General features: G+C 40.0%; 1 protein-coding gene and 1 long non-coding RNA gene across 10 annotated transcripts in view; both read left to right on the plus strand.

The window, feature by feature from the left end:
* The window catches only part of prdm16 (PR domain containing 16), a 304752-nt gene that overhangs the window by 267417 nt on the left and 15304 nt on the right, over positions 1–22031 (plus strand). For 3 of the 9 annotated variants that reach the window (XM_049486253.1, XM_049486254.1, XM_049486255.1), the window contains exons 4-10: positions 1725–1862; positions 14588–14690; positions 17789–17990; positions 18570–18717; positions 18978–19230; positions 19894–21412; positions 21575–21662. In XM_049486253.1, coding sequence (XP_049342210.1) covers positions 1725–1862; positions 14588–14690; positions 17789–17990; positions 18570–18717; positions 18978–19230; positions 19894–21412; positions 21575–21662 — 2451 coding nt within the window. Of the gene's footprint in view, positions 1–1724; positions 1863–9289; positions 9673–14587; positions 14691–17788; positions 17991–18569; positions 18718–18977; positions 19231–19875; positions 21413–21574; positions 21663–22031 lie in introns of those variants that run through there. The other 6 variants (XM_049486256.1, XM_049486258.1, XM_049486257.1 and 3 more) reach the window with 5 other exon arrangements.
* On the plus strand, positions 9794–11926 carry LOC125806221 (uncharacterized). Its single transcript, XR_007441507.1, has 3 exons — positions 9794–11085; positions 11183–11527; positions 11582–11926. It is a non-coding gene; the product is annotated as an uncharacterized LOC125806221 (long non-coding RNA).

Genomic DNA, 22031 nt, shown 5'->3' on the forward strand with positions numbered 1-22031 from the left:
AACTTCACTTCCTCAACAGTGTCAGGTTAACTGATGCAGATCAGTACAAAATGAAACGTTTGGGTTTAGTGTGGTGCTTCAATTATCTTCGGACAATAAAATAAATCTGTGTTGTCAGTCTGGATTGGGGGGGGGGGGGATGTACACGTGTGTGTGTATATTGAAAAGACAACACAGAGAAAAGAGCACATAAAACTAAAAACCCTACATATTAATTAAGTGAATTATAAATTAATTCTGTTCTTTATTTTAAAACCTTGAGTGGTGTGTCTGAATCATACTGGAGATAAAAGACTTTGTTTTCTCTTCTTCAGCAGATCTTCAGCAGTCTAAAGTAGCTTAAACTTATTTTAAGGATAAATCAGCTATTAATCAATAAAATAACCCTCTCCTCCTAATTTTAGAGCCCTACAACTTTTACAGTGGGTCAAACACAGACAGAATCACAGAACTGATCCCTAAAAATAGATTTCCTTAACAAAGATTAGAGTAAAAACTCTGTTATTAAAATCTTTTATACATGCCAGCATGCTTATAACGCATATACGCATATAACTAGTCACATTTAGAACACCTCCCAGGGGTTTGGGACACATGTGAGCCATGCACTAAATGTACGCTAAAGTAAATATATTAATAATTCCCTCATTTTTGACACAGAGTGGCAGTAAAAACACAACTTTTTCTTTTCACTGATTTGACAAATGATCTAATCTAAAGCACAAAGCCACACTACCAAAATAAGAGCAAAATAAGAGCAGTCCTCATACGTTTTTATCAAATGCAAAAAAAAAAAAAATAATAAACACATGAAAGTAATAATAAAACGGAATTTTGGGAAAATTAAACCAATTAACTAGGGCCCTATTACTTTGAATCTCTTATGATGTAGTTATGAAGAGGTATGAAGCACCTCTTCACATACCTATATCTATCTTAAGAATATTTAAACTATCACTATTTATCACTACATATATATATATATATATATATATATATATATATATATATATATCTCATGTTCAACATGTTAATAGCAATAAATGTAAATGAGAGTTCAAAGCAGAGGTCTGTTTAGAAAATTAGAAAGAAAAGCTGTATGTGTGTGAAGTGTTTATTTGTTCGGTAAAACATATTTCTACAAACACAATAATCATTGACACAGAATATAGTGCTTTCATGTAAATGAATGTGTTCTCTTGGTCATTTCCAAACCTGCTCTTTAGGAAGCGCAGTAGGATTTGTAGTCATCATCCAACACCCGGTTTATCTAATCAGTCTTTCGTTAAGTTAAGTCAGATGTCCCGAGTAGCAAGGAGATGTATTACACATCACATTTTGATGCTGGTTTGCTTTGTTGTATAGCGTTAATTAGGGATTTTAACAGGCAAAAACGCAAGCATTACATGCACATATTAATGGTTTAAAATAGTGTTCTTGGATGCTTAAGGCTTTAGCAGAAAGTAACAACAATTTAAGGTTTCCTGACCTTAATGTTTGTATCAAAGGCTTTATCTTTTATATTTTGAGGTTTTAATCTGTGATTATGATTGACAGACATTGTATAACAATGTGTAACTCTGTGTATTACTGTGTAATGCTGTGTATTACTGTGTAATGTACAAGCTTCAGTGATCTACTCAGTGACCATGCTGAAATATTGCTTTAATTGAGAGTAACACTATCTATATTCTAATCAGCACTGTTTCTGTGTGTTGTTACAGGTCGTGGACGACATGGGCAATGTGAAGTTCTGTCTGGACGGATCTCTGGAGGCCAGCGGGAGTTGGCTGAAGTACGTACGCACAGCGCCATCCTACGAAGATCAGAACCTGGCTGTGTGTCACCTCAGTGAAGATCAGGTCAGTCTGCTCTGGTCATCGCTAGTCTTCTTTTTAGAGACAATTCTTTGTTTCGGTCTTTCATTTTATAATTTATATATGTTAGTTCTACATTTTGTCCATTTGCTCAGTTGTTCCGCTTATAACTCTGTGGTCTAACCAGCAGCCCAAATACAGAACCACAGTTCAGCCTAATAAAATGAAAGCTTAGACATATTAATCACTGAAGCTTATGTTTTCATACAAACCCAAAGCGAGAGCAGGATTAAGAATGTAGTTACTTTTATAAAAATAATGAATGAAACACGTTTTTTTTCCCTGTATTTTTGCCATTAAAGTTCTTTAGATCCAGTCAAAAACTGGAAATGGTACAAAATCCAGTGTACATTATTTTGCAGTAAACTTCCAGGGCCTTCAAGTAAAAAATTAACTAAAAACTGGAAAAAAAAAAAGTATTGTAAAAAATACAAAAATAGTATATTGTAAAAGTATATTGTAAAAAAAAAAACAGAAGAAAATCATATTGATTTAAAATTAAAAACAAGGTGATTTTTAGCAAACCATTAATTGTTTAACGGATTTCAGCTGATAAGTAGCAATGGGAATAAACTGAGCTTTAAAATTGGATTTTAAAAAATGTCAAATTACAAAGTCATTTCTACAATAAAGCAGTGCTGGAACAGACGGTGTTACTGCACTCTCTACTGCAGCATTTACACACTTACACACAGCACATTCACACTTTCATCATAATAACTAGAAAAAGACACAGAAACACAGATAAACACATTCTAAAGACTCTTGGAAACTGGAGAAAACTGGGACAGGAAGAGTTAGGTCTGGCTGACCCACATGGAAACACCTTTAGCTCAACTTAACACTCGACTGAGACTTAGTTTCCGCAGCGAAGAGAAGAATTAGAGGCCTGACATGTGAAATGCAGAAATAAGGTCATTGCTAAGATGAGAAAATAAAAAAGCAGCTTTTCTGGACCATACAGCACTACGACTGATACACTAAGAAATGTAATATAAATATTATAAAATCATTCTCATCAAAATAAAATCCTTTAATAATGTTTTTTTTTTTTGATAACTAAGCTTTAATGTAGACCTCGCAAGCTTTCAGAAGGTGTTTTTATATAATTAGAAAAAAACAAATATCTAAAAATTAAAACAGTGTCAATGTCATGAACCAATGACTTGTCCTAAGCATATCAAGAGAAGAGGTTGTCTGAACCTAGAACCATCAATATTCATTACAGCCTTTAAATTAAAAGAACATGATGGTCCTCACATTGTGTAACATAGATTACCAACCGATATAATAATAAGCTTAATGTTTAAATAAATCCTGTCCTTTTTAGACAGTTTTACCGAAGAAGGGAATAATTTTCTAAACGTTTAATGTGTAAAGTCAGTGTAAGAAGATTTAATTCCAAGTCACTTTCAAACATTTCTATTGGTCTGTTCATCCTGAAATTCTGACACAATATGAAAAAAAGTGAAATGGCGTCAAAGTGTGACACAAAACACAAAAAAGCTGAATATAAAAGGAAATATCATGCAACCATGTAATATTCAGTATACATATATGTGTGTGTGTACAGTATATGACTCACTCTAAGCACATAAGTGGGACAGGTGACTGAAATACACCATCTATTTTAAACTCTCCTTTTAATACAGCAAAGCCTGGACATAATGTGTGACCAGACGTCCCCAGAGACCTGAACAGTGCTGCTCCTTATGGGCTGCTATTGACACAATGAATCAACAAGAGCTATAACTGTAATCCTCTCTGGCAGTTGGTAGTGTCAGGAAGACATGAAGAGGATCTGCTGATGTCACAGCTCTAAGTCTCCCACAATAGATACCAAAAAAGAAAAACCTGGAGCTATTGTTCGCACAGGGCCGTTCTCAGAGTGTGTGTCGAAGGAAGTGAGTCAACAGGCTATAAATGAGTCAGATGTAGGAGATGGAAGAAGACACTCCTGAATCTCGTAATTGATTGTCTACGGTTATTGTCATCTTTTGAAGCGCTGGGTAGTCTTTTACTGTCTGTGAGATAAGATACCTGTTAAATCGCTTGTAGACGTTTCTGAATTCATGGTGCCATTCCTGGAAGCCTGTGTGTGCCTCTCTATTTGACAGGGGTGGTAAAGGTTCAGAGCAGTGGTACTATACAGGCAACTTAGGTGCAGAGTCAAAATTCTAATAGGTTAAAGCAGAAGTATGGAAACAAAAATATATGTGAGTGAAAGTTTAACATTTAAACAAATTGAGAAAAGTTGAGAAAAGTGAAAAGTAGCAGTTTTTGGTTGGTTGGTTGGTTGGTTGTGGTAGCATGTACTAATATTTGCAAGTAAGACACCAAAGACATTAAATAAAGCTGTAGGTTTAAGTATAATTCATTCAAGTATAATTAGGGTCAACCATGCAATGGCACCCCTAGAACAAGGAGTCTGGCTAGAACAGTGGCAGCTTAACAGTCCTGGGTATTGAACCCACAACCCTGTGATCAATAACCCAGAAGTCTAACCACTTAGCCCCCCTCCAAAATCTCCCTCAGTAGAATATTGCAAACAAAAAAACACAATGTAAATTAAGACTTTAAAACTACATATTAAAATAATTTAGTTTAACAGAAAAAACAGGTGGCCAAATGGTTAAAGCAATGATGGACTGATAAAACATTGTGCTCTTGTTGACCAGTTCAATCCCCTGGACTGGTGTGTGCTCTCACCCATAGTGTACAAGTTTGTGTTCATTCCCACAAAATAATTTAAAGTGTGTCCATCGTTTCTAGATATAAAAGTCCTGATTGAAGTCTATTTGGTCAACCTGGTTTAATTCGGCACAACAACGACTAAGGTGACTAACGTGAAGTAAGCGTTCTCAGGCACGAATTGTTTAAACGCAGTGTGAGTGCAGGCCAGCAGGGGAGTGGGGAGGGGGGCAGAACCGTGCTCCAGCACGATTCAACCAAACCATGCTTAGTTTGAGTACACCCTATTAAACAATATAATGTACCGGCCTATAGTGCATGCCAGCATCTCCATCAAACACTTAACTGCTTTCTTGTGCCAGTCCAGACACTGTCTCCATCCGGAAGAGTAGCAAAAGCCTTGGCCTTTGCCCCCCCCTTGCCCTTTCTTTCTCTCCCCCCTCTCTCTGTCAGCCATGCTGTCGACAGGGGCAACCGGCATGGTCGCCGTCGCCTTTGAGCCTGACACGTGAAACATAAGCCTAACAAACAGGGCAGGACTGGAGGGGGGGTGTGGAGGGACAGCCTCGGAGACTGACAACCAACAATTGACTTCAACTAGCAAACCCGATCATTAAAGTCCTTTCACTTCAATGACCGGCCACTGCTGAGCACACAGGAGAATAATAGCTCCCACTAAAATCACTCAACTAAATGTATGGTTTCTGTTTACTTTTCCCATTCTTTCTGGTAGTTAGCTGTTTTCTTCTCTTTTTCTCTCTTTCTCCCCCTCTCCACCCTTTTCCTCTTGCCTCCTTTATCCCGCACTTTACGCGGTGTCTTATGGACAACAGCTTATTACTTATTCAGAATGGCTCCACAATGCAAAAATGCATAATTCATCCAACTTTGTGCTCTGCCGTTCTATTTGAGCATGCACAATGCATGAGTGGTATGGAAAATATGCACGCACCCAGCAAATTTGGACGCGGCCGTAACCTTTTAAAACCCGACCCGGATCATTTATTTACTTGTTTACACGTTCGCTGCCCGTGTCCCGCACCGCGAAACACACGGCCGACCATGTATAATGCATTTCATGCGAGCAGGTCCCTTTTTTCACCCTTTTTTTTGTTTCGTTTTTTGTGGCGTAGCACTTTCCGAAAATGAATGCAGACATCAGTGGCCTGTCACTTAAAGTGTGAATGGCTTTGAATAACAAGTGTCACCTATAGCGAGCCCCCCCAAAAAAGGTGCCCGCTCGCATAATCGCTCACATAATTGACGCAACAGTTATATCAGTTCTCTGTGATTGTTATCGACCATACCTAAAAAAAAAAAAAAAGTGTTGGCAGAATCAAAAACAGGAGAGGAGAACATGTGAATATGTGAATGGAGAAGCTGGAGAACATAGTCCTGAGATTAGATTCACAGCTTAGCACCATTCTGAGAGGAACTAAGAAAAGCTCAGCACAGCTGAGACTTGGAAGTGTGTGTGTGTGTGTGTGTGCGCCTGTTTCGGGCTTATAGTGTACTGGACGCCAGAGCTTTGGAAAACGACTCGATCTACCTCCCGTGAGGCAGCATAGCGACAGCTTTAGAGCAGATTCCATGCAGTCGCTCTGTAATAATGACAAGGGTGTAGGGGTGTCACTATTCATTACCTATCTAATCCATTAAGTTAAGTTGATTATAGATGATCGAGTCATTCAAGTACAAGTGAACATTTTAAAATGAAAACTCTGTTCAAGATTTTAAATTGCTTTATTTAGAAAATATAGACTAGGATACCTTTTAAATGCCTTTTTCCTTTAGTTACTAAAAAAAGGAATCATTGTAGAGCTCTTCCTTTTTCTGTAAGAGAGACCACTAGTTGAAAAATGTAAAAACAAATATGCACAGGCATCATACAAACCACCAATCTGACAATTCGTTGACAAACAAATTAAGGGACACTCCGAATGGCTCAGCAGATTAAGCGTTGACACTCTGGCCCAATTACGAGTTCAAATCGAGGAGCAAGCTCACTTGCCATCAGCCCCTTTACTCTTTACTCGGCAGGTGGCATCCCCCCAACCCTCACCCCTATAGTGGTTGGCTGGCACAGGCATCGATGGGCTTATGTTTCAGGCTGGGGATCCTGTGCTTTCCGGATCCCCTAGAGTTGGCTGCCTGGTGATGCTGCATTGGGGGCAGTTTGATGTGGTGGCTGACTTTTAATAACAATAATTAGACACTGAGAATTGAAGCTTCCACTCAGCGGAAGTCTGTATTAAGCCATATCTATGTGTGTGTGGGTGGGTGTCTGTGTGTGTGTATTATGTGGGCCCATTAACCTCCTGACCCCAAGTCTTCATTTCTCAAGATTCACTTAAACGTTTGTCATAACAACTGAAGTACTAAAACCAGGCCCGCCATGCCATCTCCTTCTGTTCCTGAAGAGGCTTGGAGACCCCCCCCCCCCCACCCACCCACATCACCCACCATTACCACCACCTCCACCACCTCCTTTCTCCAAAGTTAGACTTCATCACAGACAATGTCACTGAAATCCCACTTGTTCCTTTTGTTCTCTTATGCTCTCGTTAATTGTTTAAATAATAATCTCTTCACATTCAGAAATACACATTTCAGCTGTTAATTGCAGTGCACTGGAGTTCAGACTGTTATTTTTTATGTTACAAACTTTAGAGCCAGTTCCAGGGCTTGCTGAAAGTTAGGCCTGCTTGCCAAAATGCAAAAAAAAGGTTTGACAGTGTAATTTAGCTTGTGGGCTGAAGTCCTGGATGTTTGAGCAGAAAACAGTGTGTGTTCATGTGTTGACCCGCCTTCTGACACATTTACGATATATTAATTACACCGTTTGCCATCATGAGGGTTTTCATGAACTGAGGATGTTAAAAAGTGGTTTGGGTTGGCTGTCACACTGCTTTTGGACCAGGTTTTACCTGTGCACAACAGGTAATCACAAAAACACACACAAACACAGACACAATCCCATATATTCACACAGAATATGTACTCAGTATATCTTCTGACCACTTTGTGCAGTCTTTCTGCACTTTCTTGTTCTTGTATATGTGTGTGTGTGTGCCTGTGTGACAGAGGGGGGATTATAGTGTGTCACACTAGTGATGGATGACGCATCTGCCCCCCCACTCCACCCCCCCAGCACTTGAAAGCGATGTGAGGAGGTCAAGATGCCCCTCTCAGTGCTGTCGGATCCTCAAAAGATTTACTGTAGAGACAACTTAGCACCGTCATAATGGATTGCTTTTAGGAGGGACATTAGCATACGCCTGCAGCAAACACGGACGACACTTCGGCACACACCACATCACACACCGACCGGCACTGTCTGAGATACAGAGTGTTCACATGAAGACAGAGCAAAGGCTTAGGTTATTGAAGCAGATCCATTCAGTCAGTGCAGGACTGTGTTGCAAAATAGTGACATTCCAAATATAATAATAATTCTTAATCGCTTAATATCTTAAGCGATTCGTTTCACAACGTATCAGTAGTGGCTTGTAGTGATTACAAACATAGTAATAATAATGTAATTGATAATGTAAGCTTAACATCATTATTCATCCAGTATAGATAATTTTGTAATCTTTAAAATGTTTTGTTTGCCTTCTGATTATTTATCACAGTATATCCCATGTTCAATGAGTAAATAAACCAATACAGAAATTATATTTAAAAAATAGATAATATATATGAAGAGTTTGTTTGCAAAAAAAAGGTTTAAAATAACAGAATAATACATATATTAAATATATTATAATAAAAAATCCAGTCCAATAAAACAGAACAATTTATTGTTCTTTCGTTTTGATTAAATGCTTTTTAAATATAGATATCTAGTCATGAGGACCAAAATACCTCTTTAGCTCTGTTCAGTGAAATTATTAGAATCGAAATCCTACACTACAGAGTTATAAATGCCTGAGGAAATTACTAATATTAGACACAACATTAGAATACACCGTAATGTTGTTGTTTTTTTTTGTCATAATAAAAGTCTTGTTGCAGCTGGTATTTGTTATTATTATTATTATTATTAATTAATTAATTTATAGTGTTATTATTTTTATATAATTAGTATAGTAATTATAATATAATACGTGTTTATTATTTACTTTTTGCTATTACTATATATTATTAGTAGTATTTTGTAACGGTGAATGATAGCCGTATGCGTTTTGTCTGGGTTTTTTTTTTTTAATAAACGTTTTTGATTTTATTTTCTTTACCGTTTACATCAGTGTTTGCACGCGCTGCTCCGCAACGTTATTTACGTTTTTTATTTGTTGATTTTCTTCTTTTTTTTAGAACAGCATTTTCTGCACGTGCACAAATGTTTACAGTGAGCGTAAACTGTGTAAACATACGGAGCGGCCTGTGGAACGAAAACTGGAAGAAAATGAGAGAGAGAACCGGAGAGAGAGAGAGACAGACAGAGAGAGAGAGAGCAGTAGAAAGAGAGAGTGGAAGTGTGAGTGTAAGGCCGGGGCAGGTGTGTGTGTGTGTGCTGGAGCGCTGTGTGAGGCTCGGGGCTGGAGAAGGTTTTGGGGAGGATGCGGCGGCGGCGGCAGTGGCGGTGGCGGGGCGCAGGCTGGGGGCTGGGGGCCGGGGGCAGTGTCCGGCCGCGGAGCAGCAGAGAGAAGAGCCGGGGAGGAGATAAGAGGGGAGGAGCGAGGGGGGGACTCGCTAATGAAGGAGCCTCAGCGCTCATCAGCAGAGGCGCCGGAGCTGATACACACAAGAGAGAAGAGAGCACGACCGGACTGTCTCTCTCTCTCTCTTTCTCTCTCTCTCACCCTCTCTCTCTCTTTCACTCTCTCCCTCTCTGTCTCTCTCTCTCTCTCTGTATCTCTTATCCTCTCTCTCTCACTCGCTCTCCGGACCGCGCGCTGTCTGTCTGTCTCTCTCTCCGTCTCTGTCCGCGGGTTTCGGCTGAAGAGGGGTCGCTCGGTGGGTCGGTCGGGCTGCTCCGTGCTGAGCCCCGGCTCGCGCTGCTATGGGTTGGGTGGTGAACTCTACCGGGACCGAACCGCTCGCGCGCCTGGAGCCTCTCAGATCCGCCGCTCGACAACTTTCCCAAGCCTGCGAGCAGAAGGTCAGACCTCCTATATTCACTACTACTATACTCACTACTACTCACACCTAGACTCAGCACAATTACAGTTAACAACGATAATAATAATAATAATAATAATAATAATAATAATAATAATAATAATAATAATAATAATAACTAGAAAAGGTAAAGTTCGTGAACGAACTTTAAGTTGGCTTGGAAAAGAACGCTAATAACGTTAAAAAGTTAAAATGGTTGCTAAGCTTTTTCCGTCTGAAGAGTGTGAAGAGTCATTGATTTGCTGTTAACGCTAAATGCTAAAAACGCTGAAATCTAAAAACATTTGGTTAAATGCTGAAATCTAAAAATGTTTGATTAAACGCTGAAATCTAAAAACGTTTGGTTAAACGCTGAAATCTAAAAACATTTGGTTAAACACTGAAATCTAAAAATGTTTGATTAAACGCTGAAATCTAAAAACGTTTGGTTAAACGCTGAAATCTAAAAACATTTGGTTAAACGCTGAAATCTAAAAACGCTTGTTTAAATGCTGAAATCGTAAAACTTTTGGTTAAACTTTTGATTGCTAATGTGTTGCTAGGCGGTTGCTATTATTTCTGAAAAGGTTGCTAAGCTGTTGCTAGGCAATTGCTAATGTTTTCCAGGTGGTTGCTAAGCTGTTGCTAACTGGTTGCTAGGCAATTGCTAACATATAACAGGTGGTTGCTAGGCAGTTGCTAAGTGGTTGCTAGGCAGTTGCTAACGTTTTCCAAGTGGTTGCTAGGCAGTTGCTTAGTGGTTGCTAGGCAGTTGCTAACATTTTCCAGGTGGTTGCTAAGTGGTTGCTAGGCAGTTGCTAACATATTCCAGGTGGTTGCTAGGCAGTTGCTAAGTGGTTGCTAGGCAGTTGCTAACGTTTTCCAGGTGGTTGCTAAGTGGTTGCTAGGCAGTTGCTAACGTATTCCAGGTGGTTGCTAGGCAGTTGCTAAGTGGTTGCTAGGCAGTTGCTAACGTTTTCCAGGTGGTTGCTAAGTGGTTGGTAGGCAGTTGCTAACGTTTTCCAGGTGGTTGCTAAGTGGTTGCTAGGCAGTTGCTAACGTTTTCCAGATGGTTGCTAGGCAGTTGCTAAGTGGTTGCTAGGCAGTTGCTAATGTTTTCCAAGTGGTTGCTAGGCAGTTGCTAAGTGGTTGCTAGGCAGTTGCTAACATTTTCCAGGTGGTTGCTAAGTGGTTGCTAGGTAGTTGCTAACATATTCCAGGTGGTTGCTAGGCAGCTGCTAAGTGGTTGCTAGGCAGTTGCTAACGTTTTCCAGGTGGTTGCTAAGTGGTTGCTAGGCAGTTGCTAATGTTTTCCAGGTGGTTGCTAGGCAGTTGCTAAGTGGTTGCTAGGCAGTTGCTAACGTTTTCCAGGTGGTTGCTAAGTGGTTGCTAGGCAGTTGCTAACGTTTTCCAGGTGGTTGCTAGGCAGTTGCTAAGATGTTGCTAGGCAGTTGCTAACGTTTTCCAGGTGGTTGCTAAGTGGTTGCTAGGCAGTTGCTAACGTATTCCAGGTGGTTGCTAGGCAGTTGCTAAGTGGTTGCTAGGCAGTTGCTAACATTTTCCAGGTGGTTGCTAAGTGGTTGCTAGGTAGTTGCTAACATATTCCAGGTGGTTGCTAGGCAGCTGCTAAGTGGTCGCTAGGCAGTTGCTAACGTTTTCCAGGTGGTTGCTAAGTGGTTGCTAGGCAGTTGCTAACGTTTTCCAGGTGGTTGCTAGGCAGTTGCTAAGTGGTTGCTAGGCCATTGCTAACGTTTTCCAGGTGGTTGCTAAGTGGTTGCTAGGCAGTTGCTAACGTTTTCCAGGTGGTTGCTAGGCAGTTGCTAAGTTGTTGCTAGGCAGTTGGTAACGTATTCCAGGTGGTTGCTAGGCAGTTGCTAAGTGGTTGCTAGGCAGTTGCTAACGTTTTCCAGGTGGTTGCTCAGTGGTTGCTAGGCAGTTGCTAATGTTTTCCAGGTGGTTGCTAAGTGGTTGCTAGGCAGTTGCTAAGTGGTTGCTAGGCAGTTGCTAACGTTTTCCAAGTGGTTGCTAGGCAGTTGCTAAGTGGTTGCTAGGCAGTTGCTAACGTTTTCCAGGTGTTTGCTAAGTGGTTGCTAACTGGTTGCTAGGCAGTTGCTATAATTTCTAAAGTGGTTGCTAAGTTGTTGCTAAGTGGTTGCTAGGCAGTTGCTAACGTTTTCCAGGTGGTTGCTAAGGTGTTGCTAAGTGGTTGCTAAGCAGTTAATAGGTGGTTGCTAAAACCTGGCTGGGGTGCCGGGGTGTCCAAACTTTTGACTGATAGCTGCTCCATACAGCAGCTCCTCCATACACTCACAGTACTGGAGGAGCAGGGGAGAGAAGGGGTTCCGTGCGCAGAGCTGCTCGTGTGTGAGATGGAACTCTGGGCCCCCCATTCATTTCTATGGGAAAACTTCGTACGACAATTGTACGAAAACCGTACGTCGTATCACTTCGCAACCTCCTATTAATTTAAAGATCTCGATAAGATCTATAAGCTCGCCGAATTTGGTGTTCGTATCTCAAAAATTGTGGCAGTTACGGACGTTCAAAATTTGGCCCCATTCATTCCTATGGGAAAAAAATGCGTACGTTTACGAAGTTTTTACGAAAACCGTACGATATATCGCTTCAAAAAGCACAAGCAACCTGAACCGCTATAGGTACTACGATACTCTAAAATTTCGTGATTCTACGTCAAAAACTGTAGGAGGAGATGCGTACAACAAAAAAAGCGCGGAATAATAATAATAATAATAATAATAAGAAGATTACGAAGAACAATAAGTTGGCTTTTCCAAGCCAACTTAATAATAATGGCTATTATAATAGCATACTTACAAGTTTGTGAATTCACAAAAAGGGCAATATGCCAAATGTATCATCTCACGTTGGCAATGATTCAAAGTTTATCAATAAATAAATAAAAGAAGTACGAAAAATACGATTATGATAATAATATAATTAATAATAATACTAATAATAATACAATTTGTGAATCAAAAAGGGTGTATATAATTAAATCATGTATATAATTTAGCTTCGGCCTTAAATCAATGTTTAACAATAACAAATAGAAACATAATAATAATAATAATAATAATAATAATAATAATAATAATAATAATAATAATAATAATAATAATTGTATTTTACATTTGCATCAATTATTGTTATTATTACCTCGTAATAACTCACTAAGAACAGCAATAATAAACATTATAACTGTAATTGCAACAGTAATAAAACAAAAAAATTAAAAAGCTCAAGTTCAACACTAAAAGCTCAAATATGATAAGTGTATGTACTATTGAATTACATATTTCATTCGTTCCAATTATATTTGTCTGGCAATAGCGTCAGCAGTTGTATGTATATAAATGATAATAATAGCATAATAATAGCAATAGGCCTCACTACAGTAAATATTAAGATGTTATATATATATCTCACCTCTATAGTGTACAAGTCTGATAATAGTGATAATAAATAATAATAACAGTTTTGAGTTGGTGTGTGTGAATGTTTGGGGGGTATCTCTTTGGTCCGTGTTTTTGTGAAGCTGAGGGTCTTGGCCTACTTCTCTGTCCCACCTGTGAGTCCCACCGCAAGCTGAGTGAGTGAGTGGAGTAGTGTGTGTGTGTGTGTGTGTGCGTAGGGGGGTGTATTGGGTGTATGGGGGTGTTTGAGCTGTATGTCTGCGCTGCGCTGCGCTGGTGGTGAGCGCCCCCTGCAGGCAGCAGCGCCTCTCTGCGCCTCTGTGTGAGGAGAGTGAGTCGCTCCGCTAAACTGTTTCTCACTGTTTCTCTGTTTTTCGCGGGTTTATGTTTTTATTACTGTAATCTCTAAACTTTTTAGAGATACAGAAATACACTTAAAATTATATTAATTATAAAAAACCTTATAAACGGGCTGTGGGGGGTTTCTCAAGGCGAAGCGCCGAGCGCTCGGGCAGCAGTACTGTCCGCGTGCTCATGAACACTTTGAGTTTCTGTGTTTAATTCACTGTATTTAATTATTTCTTATTATTTATTATTTACACCATAACCCGCTAAAGACTCGGGGATTGAAATAGTGCTGTGAGAGAGGCGGTTTGAGCTGTAAATTCAGTGTAGCAGCGCGTGGGAGCGCGCGCCCGCTTGCGTGTTTATTATAGTGTAGTGTGTGAATGCAAATTGTTGTGTTTATTCTCTCAGTTCAGGGTTCAGATCAGCGCGAGTGCACGTGTTTAATTTCAATTCTGTGTAAATATATGTGTATATTAGTGTGCGTTTGAGTGTGTGTGTTTGAATGTGTGCAGTATTGTAAATATTAGGCCGTAATGTTTCTGATCAGTCTATTATTGGCATTTTCCTTTTAACTGATTGTATTGGAACTATAATAAATTATGATTATTTATATTATTGTCTTTAAGCATTGTTATTATTATGCTATGAGACAAATATTATTTCAGTGCCTCATATTTAATGATTTCTGGAAGTTTTTGGATGTTTGCAAGTCCTTGTCTTTTTTATACACAATAATAATAATAATAATAATAATAATAATAATAATAATAATAATAACTTATTAATACTAGTGTTGTAGTTGTATTGTACTATTGTTTTTTTATTATGTATCTGTCTAGTATATTTCTGTAAATATATATCTATAGATTGATGTATATTAACTTGGTAATATTATAATGATGATTTTATTCCATGTTTATTTTTGAGCATTTTTATTGAAGTTGTTGTTTTTTCATTACGTTCCTGTTATGCATTTATATAAATGACTAATAACCAACATAGTATTAAATGAAAAATCCTGTAAAGAAAAAATACAATCTTGTAATAAAATATGATAATATCTTAAGTATGAGTTGCTGCTCTGATCATTTCAGAACCTTATTCTCATCTCTCATTCTCATCTTTTTCCTCTAGATTTTTTACAAAGCTATTAGAGATATTGAGATTGGGGAGGAGCTGCTGGTTTATATGAAGGACGGAATCTTCCCTGAGGGCTCCATGGCACCCAACCTGGAAGGTAAGATTAATGCACATCATTAAGCAATGTTTTAACCAAAATGCACACTGCTGTATGATACACAGTCAAGCACTCGCTTCACGTTTACTGTGGAGGAGCTGGTCGAGCTCTACAAGGCAGTGCAGCTGGATTTCCCTGTGGGATGTGTGTGTAAATTTAGTTACTTTCCAGTGTAAGAACGAGAAAAAATGACCCACTGAGCTGCATCCATTTTTGCATCCCTACAAAAGAAATTTGCACTGAATGAATAAATGAATGGGCTTCTTGCTTTTAAATGAGCTCAAAGCCAATTTAAAAGGTTGATTCCTGATCATATAAAAAAGACTCACATTAGAACAGATGCAGGTAAACGTAAACCCAATAAAACTAAGAAGAATTTCTCATTTTGTCTAGTTGCGAGCTAGCTTGAAGAACAAAAGCTTGGTTTTAGGGTCCCAATTTCATTTCCAGCTCACCTGATTTAATATCATTAAGCACTAATTTACCAAACCAGAACTTCAATGACAACTACTGCACAACAAAAGATTTAACACAATAAAAATATAGAAAAAAAATTGACTGTGCAAATGTTTAGCTTAAAACCACTGTTTGCACAACACTATTTTTATATATATATATATATATATATATATATATATATTGTTAATTTGAAAAAAAAAAAACCAGATTAAGGTATGTTTAAAGAATAGCACCTCTCTGTTTTTGCCAACTAACTTAATAAATATGTGGTGCATAAATTTTATTTATAAATTTTATTAGTTTTATTATTATAATATATAATTATAATATATATAATATATTATAATAATTCTTCAGTTACCTTTGTGGAGTTACATTTTTGTATGACAAGAACAATATTTATTTATGTATATATAAAAAGAAAAAAAAATATATATGAATTTTTTTAACATCATGCATATCATATGAAACCTATTGACAGTGAAGATGCTGTCTAGCCTAACCTGTATTTGTTCAACAAAACTCTGTTTTCTTCTTATATATTAGAGAATGTCATTATCAGAGTTCTGGGTGAATAATCTTTTCTTCATAATTTTCTTGTTGATTTGGGATAAGAAAGAATGAAGACAGGCTGTCGTGAGTCAGTCTGAAACAGCTAGCGCAGTTTAAGGTATCTGCTGTAGCCGCAGTCATTGTCTAGAGCACAAAATGTTTTGTCTGATAGATACGCATCGTCAGATCTCTCTGCCAAAACACAAGAAAGAGAGCATGTGGGAGAGAGAGGACCCGGAGACGGAGTGAAAGTGAGAGATCTTGGCTGAGATAGAAAGAGAGCCATCGAAAGATACTGTGCAGGCTCAGCAGAGTCCGACCGATTGAAAAGACGAAACGCCGAAGGAAGCATTCTGGAGGACAAAAAAAAAAAAGAAAGACAAAAGCACAAAAGGGAGTGAATCTGGTCAAGAGAGTCAATCTGTCAGACAGAGTCTGAGAGGCCAACAGATAAGCAGGGAGAGAAAGAGAATGAGGGAAAATGTGAGATAGAGAGAAAGAAAGAGAGAATAAGGGAGAGGGCTCTCCTCCTTTTGCTCTTGGCTTATCGGTGCTGGAATTTGGAGTGGGGCTTGAGGAGTCTCGGGGGACCTCACCCATGCTCACAGATTAGCCGCTAAACTGCACATAATTGTGTTCCCCCTACTTCTCTTCAAGAGCTATTAGTTTCCCACTCCCCCCACCACTCTCCCGTTTTCCAGCACCCCCCACCCTAGTCCTCAGTGCTGCAGATGGGACAGAGAGATAATGCTACAAATTCATTTTAATGCCCTTCTCCCAAAAAGAGAGAAAACAATGAAAGCCCATGAGCATTAGAAAATGTTTAATATCTAAATGATCTCCTTCCCCTTTTTTACTGCCTAATGAATATAATCATACATTGTTTCTTATGTTCTAACATTCATGGAAAAAAGCATTTTCATGCGTTCTAGACTTGATATTAATGCATTAAAATAGCAGTAGAATAGCACAGCATGGAGGGGGCTGAGGTGTTGAATGGAGCAGCACCCACTTTAGCTTGGTAAGCGCACATCATACTCCATATGCACTAAATGGACTATGTAGGAGGGATTTTTTTTACTATGGAGCTGAATTGAAGATGGCGGTCGCCAAGGGGTCATACCCTGACTGTTGATTTTCCTCTGCTTGTGAGCTTGGCAAACTCTCCGTCCTGGCCTCTTTGAGTTTGCTGAGCTTGAAACTACGCTCGAAAAATGGTTGAACTTGGCACTTGGAACTTGTCAGGATATTACCGTGGAAAAAAACTGCCACATTTTTTATTTGTTTGACCTTGGTCATAAAAAACTGATTTTATTAAACAAAGGTTCACGGCCCTAAAACAGGAAAGTATGCCGTCATTTCCTTCAGCTTTTTTCTGACTTCCTTTACAAAATTAAATGAGTTATGGAAATATTAGTGTTATTGTTTGATATTGTTGTGGTATAGAAATGATTGATTTTATTTTATAGACCTGTCTGTGGTTGTATCTGCTGGTTCATATAAAGCAAGCTGCATTAGTTTTAAAAATGAATCCACACAAATATACAAAACAGCTCTGAAAAAAAAAAGAGACCACTTAAAAATTCTTTGATGTTACCAAAATGAAAGCCTCTGAAATATAATCAAGAGGAAGGTGAATGATCACAAGCCATCAAACCAAGCTGAACTGTTTAAATTTTTGCACCAGGAGTGCAGGCATAAAGTTATCCAAAAGCAGTGTGTAAGACTGGTGGAGGAGAACATGCCAAGATTCATGAAAACCGTGATTAAAAACCAGGGTTATTCCACCAAATATTTATTTTAAAACTTTATGAATATTAACTTTTTTTTGTTATTGCAGCCATTTCTCATTTTCTGCAAATAAATGCTCTAAATGACAATATTTTTATTTGGAATTTGGGAGAAATGTTGTCTGTAGTTTATAGAATAAAACAACAATGGTAATTTTACTCAAACATCTACCTATAAATAACAAAACCAGAGAAACTGATTTAGAAACTGAAGTGGTCTCTTATTTTTTTCCAGAGCTGTATATTGTTCTGTGATAAATGTGCACGGCATCAATGTTCTTTACTCCTTCCCCTCAGATGAACAGATGTACCGCTGTGAAGACTGTGACGAGCTCTTCACCTCAAAGTTGGAGTTGAGGAGGCATCAGAAATACTCCTGCAGCAGTGGGAACTCCATCTTTGACACATTAAGTGAAGATCTCAAACAGGAGCGGGAGGACAGCGATGAACCAGTGTACGAGTGCAAAGACTGTGAGAAGATCTTCCCCAGCGAGTACAGGTACTGCCTGAGCCACACGCCAACACCTATAGTCGTCATTTTCACTTGTGTTCACACCCAATAAAACATTATTTATCCATTTATTTCAAGTCAAAATGGTTCAGAAAATAATGACATACTACTGGAACAAGTGACACAGTGTGACACAGGTTTTTATAATGTGTCTACTAATGGATTTTTCTCCCAATCTGAAGAACGAGAAAAGAAATTCTCCCTATTCAAATGGTTTTTAAGTTTTATTTTTACAAATAGCCACTGGTTTTACACTGGCTTATCAAGTACCCTTAAATAAGATTTTTTTTTATGTACATATATCTGTGAAATCAAAATGTAAATGTAACACCATAAGAAAAAAGGGCCCTCCAAACCAATCCACTCGCCTTTAAAACTCTTGCATATCAGTTTCAGCCTTTTTCCAGGCAAAACCAGGTTCCACTATTATTACAGATTAAAGAATCCCTTCAGTAAGAGAACCTTTTTATGAGTGTAGAACAAGGTTGTTCTAAAATGCTCGTGTCAATGTCTAAAAACACATGACTGTAAAATATATGCGTGTTGATGTTTGCAATGTTATCTCAGTCTTAGCCAGCATATGGTGGTGCACACAGAAGAGAGGGAGTACAAGTGTGACCAGTGCCCTAAAGCCTTCAACTGGAAGTCCAACCTCATTCGTCATCAGATGTCACATGACAGCGGCAAGCGATTTGAGTGTGAAAACTGTGACAAGGTGTGTTCAATAGCTTTTCTTAACTCTGAGAGAAAAATAATTCCTGATCTGCTGACATACAATGAGAGCAAATTGTGAATGGTCTTGCGCCATCATGTGGGCATCCAGAGCCATCCACTGAAATGGGATGTGCAGTATTGTTGTAGCTGTATTATATTTTTATTGTATCAGATAAAATACTAGCTGTTATTTTTCCACATTATCACGCAGTCAGAGTAGAGCTCCTGTATTAATTCAACATATTTACATGTCTCTTCCAGGTGTTCACAGACCCTAGCAACCTGCAGCGCCACATCCGCTCACAGCACGTCGGCGCCCGTGCCCACACCTGCCCCGAGTGTGGCAAGACCTTCGCCACTTCATCGGGCCTCAAGCAACACAAGCACATCCACAGCAGTGTCAAGCCTTTCATGTGTAAGTCTGAGCAGGCTAGTCTAAGCCTCAGATACAATTACCAGTGTCCAACGGCCTCCCAGCTAACTCCTCCCCAAGATGACAGCTGTTGTTTTATAGGTCAGAACATTAAAATGAAATTTTAGAGCCATTTTTGTTCTGTTCCGCATTTGTTTTGCGTTTCTCTCTTCCTTTTTTTCTCTGGCTTTTCTCTCGCTCTCCTCTTTTTCACTCCATTTTCCCCTTCCCTTTTTTTGTTTCTTTATTGTGCATTTTCCTTTGAGGGCCCATAAGGCTTGTCTATGGCCCAGGCACATTTGACATGTAAAGGTAAATGTCTCTGCTGTGTTTCAGCTGTCCACTTACTGATGCTGAAACAATGCCATCTTCTTCTCATCTTTTTTATTTATTTAGTTTTTTTTTGCTTGGCTTTCTCTATGTTCTACCTGTCACACTGTGTGCATAGCTCAAATGCATGTATACTCTGCCAGTATATATGTATTTGCTTTGTATTTGAATATACCCCAGACTCATTCATTGTTCATCAGCTAATCTTATGTTAACCACAATTAATATGCTAATCGATCATTGTATTTAGCAAATATCAGCTGCTGTGTGTGTCCACCGAGATGTGCTTTTGAGTATGTTAATCAGCATGGGTAATTCATTGACTGATTGATATGGCCAGCATACTTGCTTACATTGATAATTGATAATGAATTCGCCTGATGAGATTAAAAACAGTATGTTAATAGAATTAATCAGGCGTGTGTGTTCTCCCAGGTGAGGTGTGTCACAAGTCCTATACCCAGTTTTCCAACCTGTGCCGCCACAAGCGGATGCATGCAGACTGCCGCACCCAGATCAAGTGCAAGGACTGCGGGCAAATGTTCAGCACTACCTCCTCCCTCAACAAGCACCGGCGCTTCTGCGAGGGCAAGAACCATTACAGTCCTGCAGGCATGTTCACCCCGGGCATCCCTATGACCTCTAGCCCCATCATGGGCAAATCTAAACCCCACCCTGGACTGAATCATGGCGGACTTGGCTTCGGCGACTACTTTTCCTCACGGCCTCACCACCCAGGCCTGCCTTTCTCCACGGCCCCTCCCGCATTCCCCTCCCTTTCCCATGGCTTCCCAGGAATCTTCCCCCCATCATTATATCCTAGGCCACCATTGTTACCCCCTAGTCCATTATTAAAGAGTCCCCTGAGTAACAGTCATGATGGGAAGCTCCCTCATGTTCCACTCGATGGTCCTGCCCTCCCTTTGGTTACATCTGTTAACAACACTAATGGCAACGCAGGAAGTGGCCTTAGTAGCCAGTCGGAGGAAATTCGAGAGTCCAAGCTGGACCTGTCCTTTTCGGATGGCAAGAATAAGGTGAAAATGAGTGACATGTCTGATGGCAGTGACTTGGAGGACGTTAACACCACAAGTGGCACCGATCTAGACACCACCACCGGCACCGTTTCTGGCTCTGACCTGGACAGCGAGGCAGAGAGTGAACGGGAGAAAAGTCGGAGGAAGTCGGGGCAGGAAGGCAAGCAAGATGAGGTCAGCAGCAGCTCTGTGTCCGTGTCCAGCTCAGGCAACCTTCCTCATGACCGTCCCTTCCTCTCCTCCCAGCATTCCTTCTTCCCACCACCTGACGAGCAAGCGCTCCCACCTACAGGTGCAGCAACTGACTCCATCAAAGCCATTGCTTCCATTGCAGAAAAGTACTTTGGGCCAGGTTTCATGGGCCTGCAGGAGAAGAAAATGGGCTCGTTGCCCTACCATTCCATGTTCCCCTTTCAGTTCCTGCCCAACTTCCCACATTCCTTGTACCCTTTCACAGACAGAGCCCTCAACCCCAATATGTTCCTGAAACCAGAGCCCAAATCACCTCATGAGCACATACAGAAAATGGCCACCACCACTGCTACAGAGTCACCCTTTGACCTCACCACCAAGCCTAAGGAGGTGAAAGCCCTCCTGCCACCCTCCAACAAGCCTGCCTTGACTTCTAGTGCACTCCTGCCCAGTGGCGAGGAACAGCCTCTGGATCTGAGCATAGGCAGCCGGAGCAGAGCGAGCCAAAACGGCGGAACACCTGACCAGCGCAAGAACCACGTTTACGGCGCAAACTGCAAAACGCAGGTTAAAGACGAGCATCCGGTGCTGAACCAGTCCCAGAACCTGCACCAACCCCAGATGCCACAGCAGCAAGTGTCCCTTCCGCAGCCGCCTCCTCCCCAGCAGCAGCCCTCGCTACACTACGCCAAGCCCTCGCCCTTCTTCATGGATCCCATCTACAGGTATTTCAATCCGAGTAGGTCACAATGTAAGACTGAGCACAAGGATGTCTGTTCAATTGCTTCTGTCTGATTCAAGCTGGTGCATGCCTGTGCTTAAGGTGCCATGCAAGGGATCTGACAGACCTCCTGCGTTCGTACGTAACCCTCTGTGTTGTTGTCCAGCAGGGTGGAGAAAAGGAAGCTGATAGATCCTGTAGGAGCCCTGAAGGAGAAGTACCTGAGGCCATCTCCACTGCTCTTCCATCCACAGGTACCTCATTCTTTCTTTACAATACAATACATTTCTGCAATCCCAATAGAGGGCTGTGCTCTTATTCCTAACAGTAACCGTGCTTTCTTTATCCCTTCATGGGCTGCCATCAGTCATAAGATCATTGTGTTAAGGGATGGTGCATAATCCCAGAATGTTACTAATGCTGTCTGGATCTGTCCTTGATCATTCCATTCTTTGTTCCCAGCTTGAAATTGCAACCCACCTAGTATTGTACTATAGCAAGTCAAGAACAAAAGCAGGTCACGTGAAGAAGTGCATTAATAAAAAACAAATGGAATTACTTTAATCAGCAATTTTATCTTAAGATAATAAGATAATCTTGAAAGTGTTCCAGCCTTTCTGGCG

Source organism: Astyanax mexicanus, chromosome 12, assembly GCF_023375975.1.
Source record: "Astyanax mexicanus isolate ESR-SI-001 chromosome 12, AstMex3_surface, whole genome shotgun sequence".
NCBI classification, from domain to species: Eukaryota; Metazoa; Chordata; class Actinopteri; order Characiformes; family Acestrorhamphidae; genus Astyanax; species Astyanax mexicanus.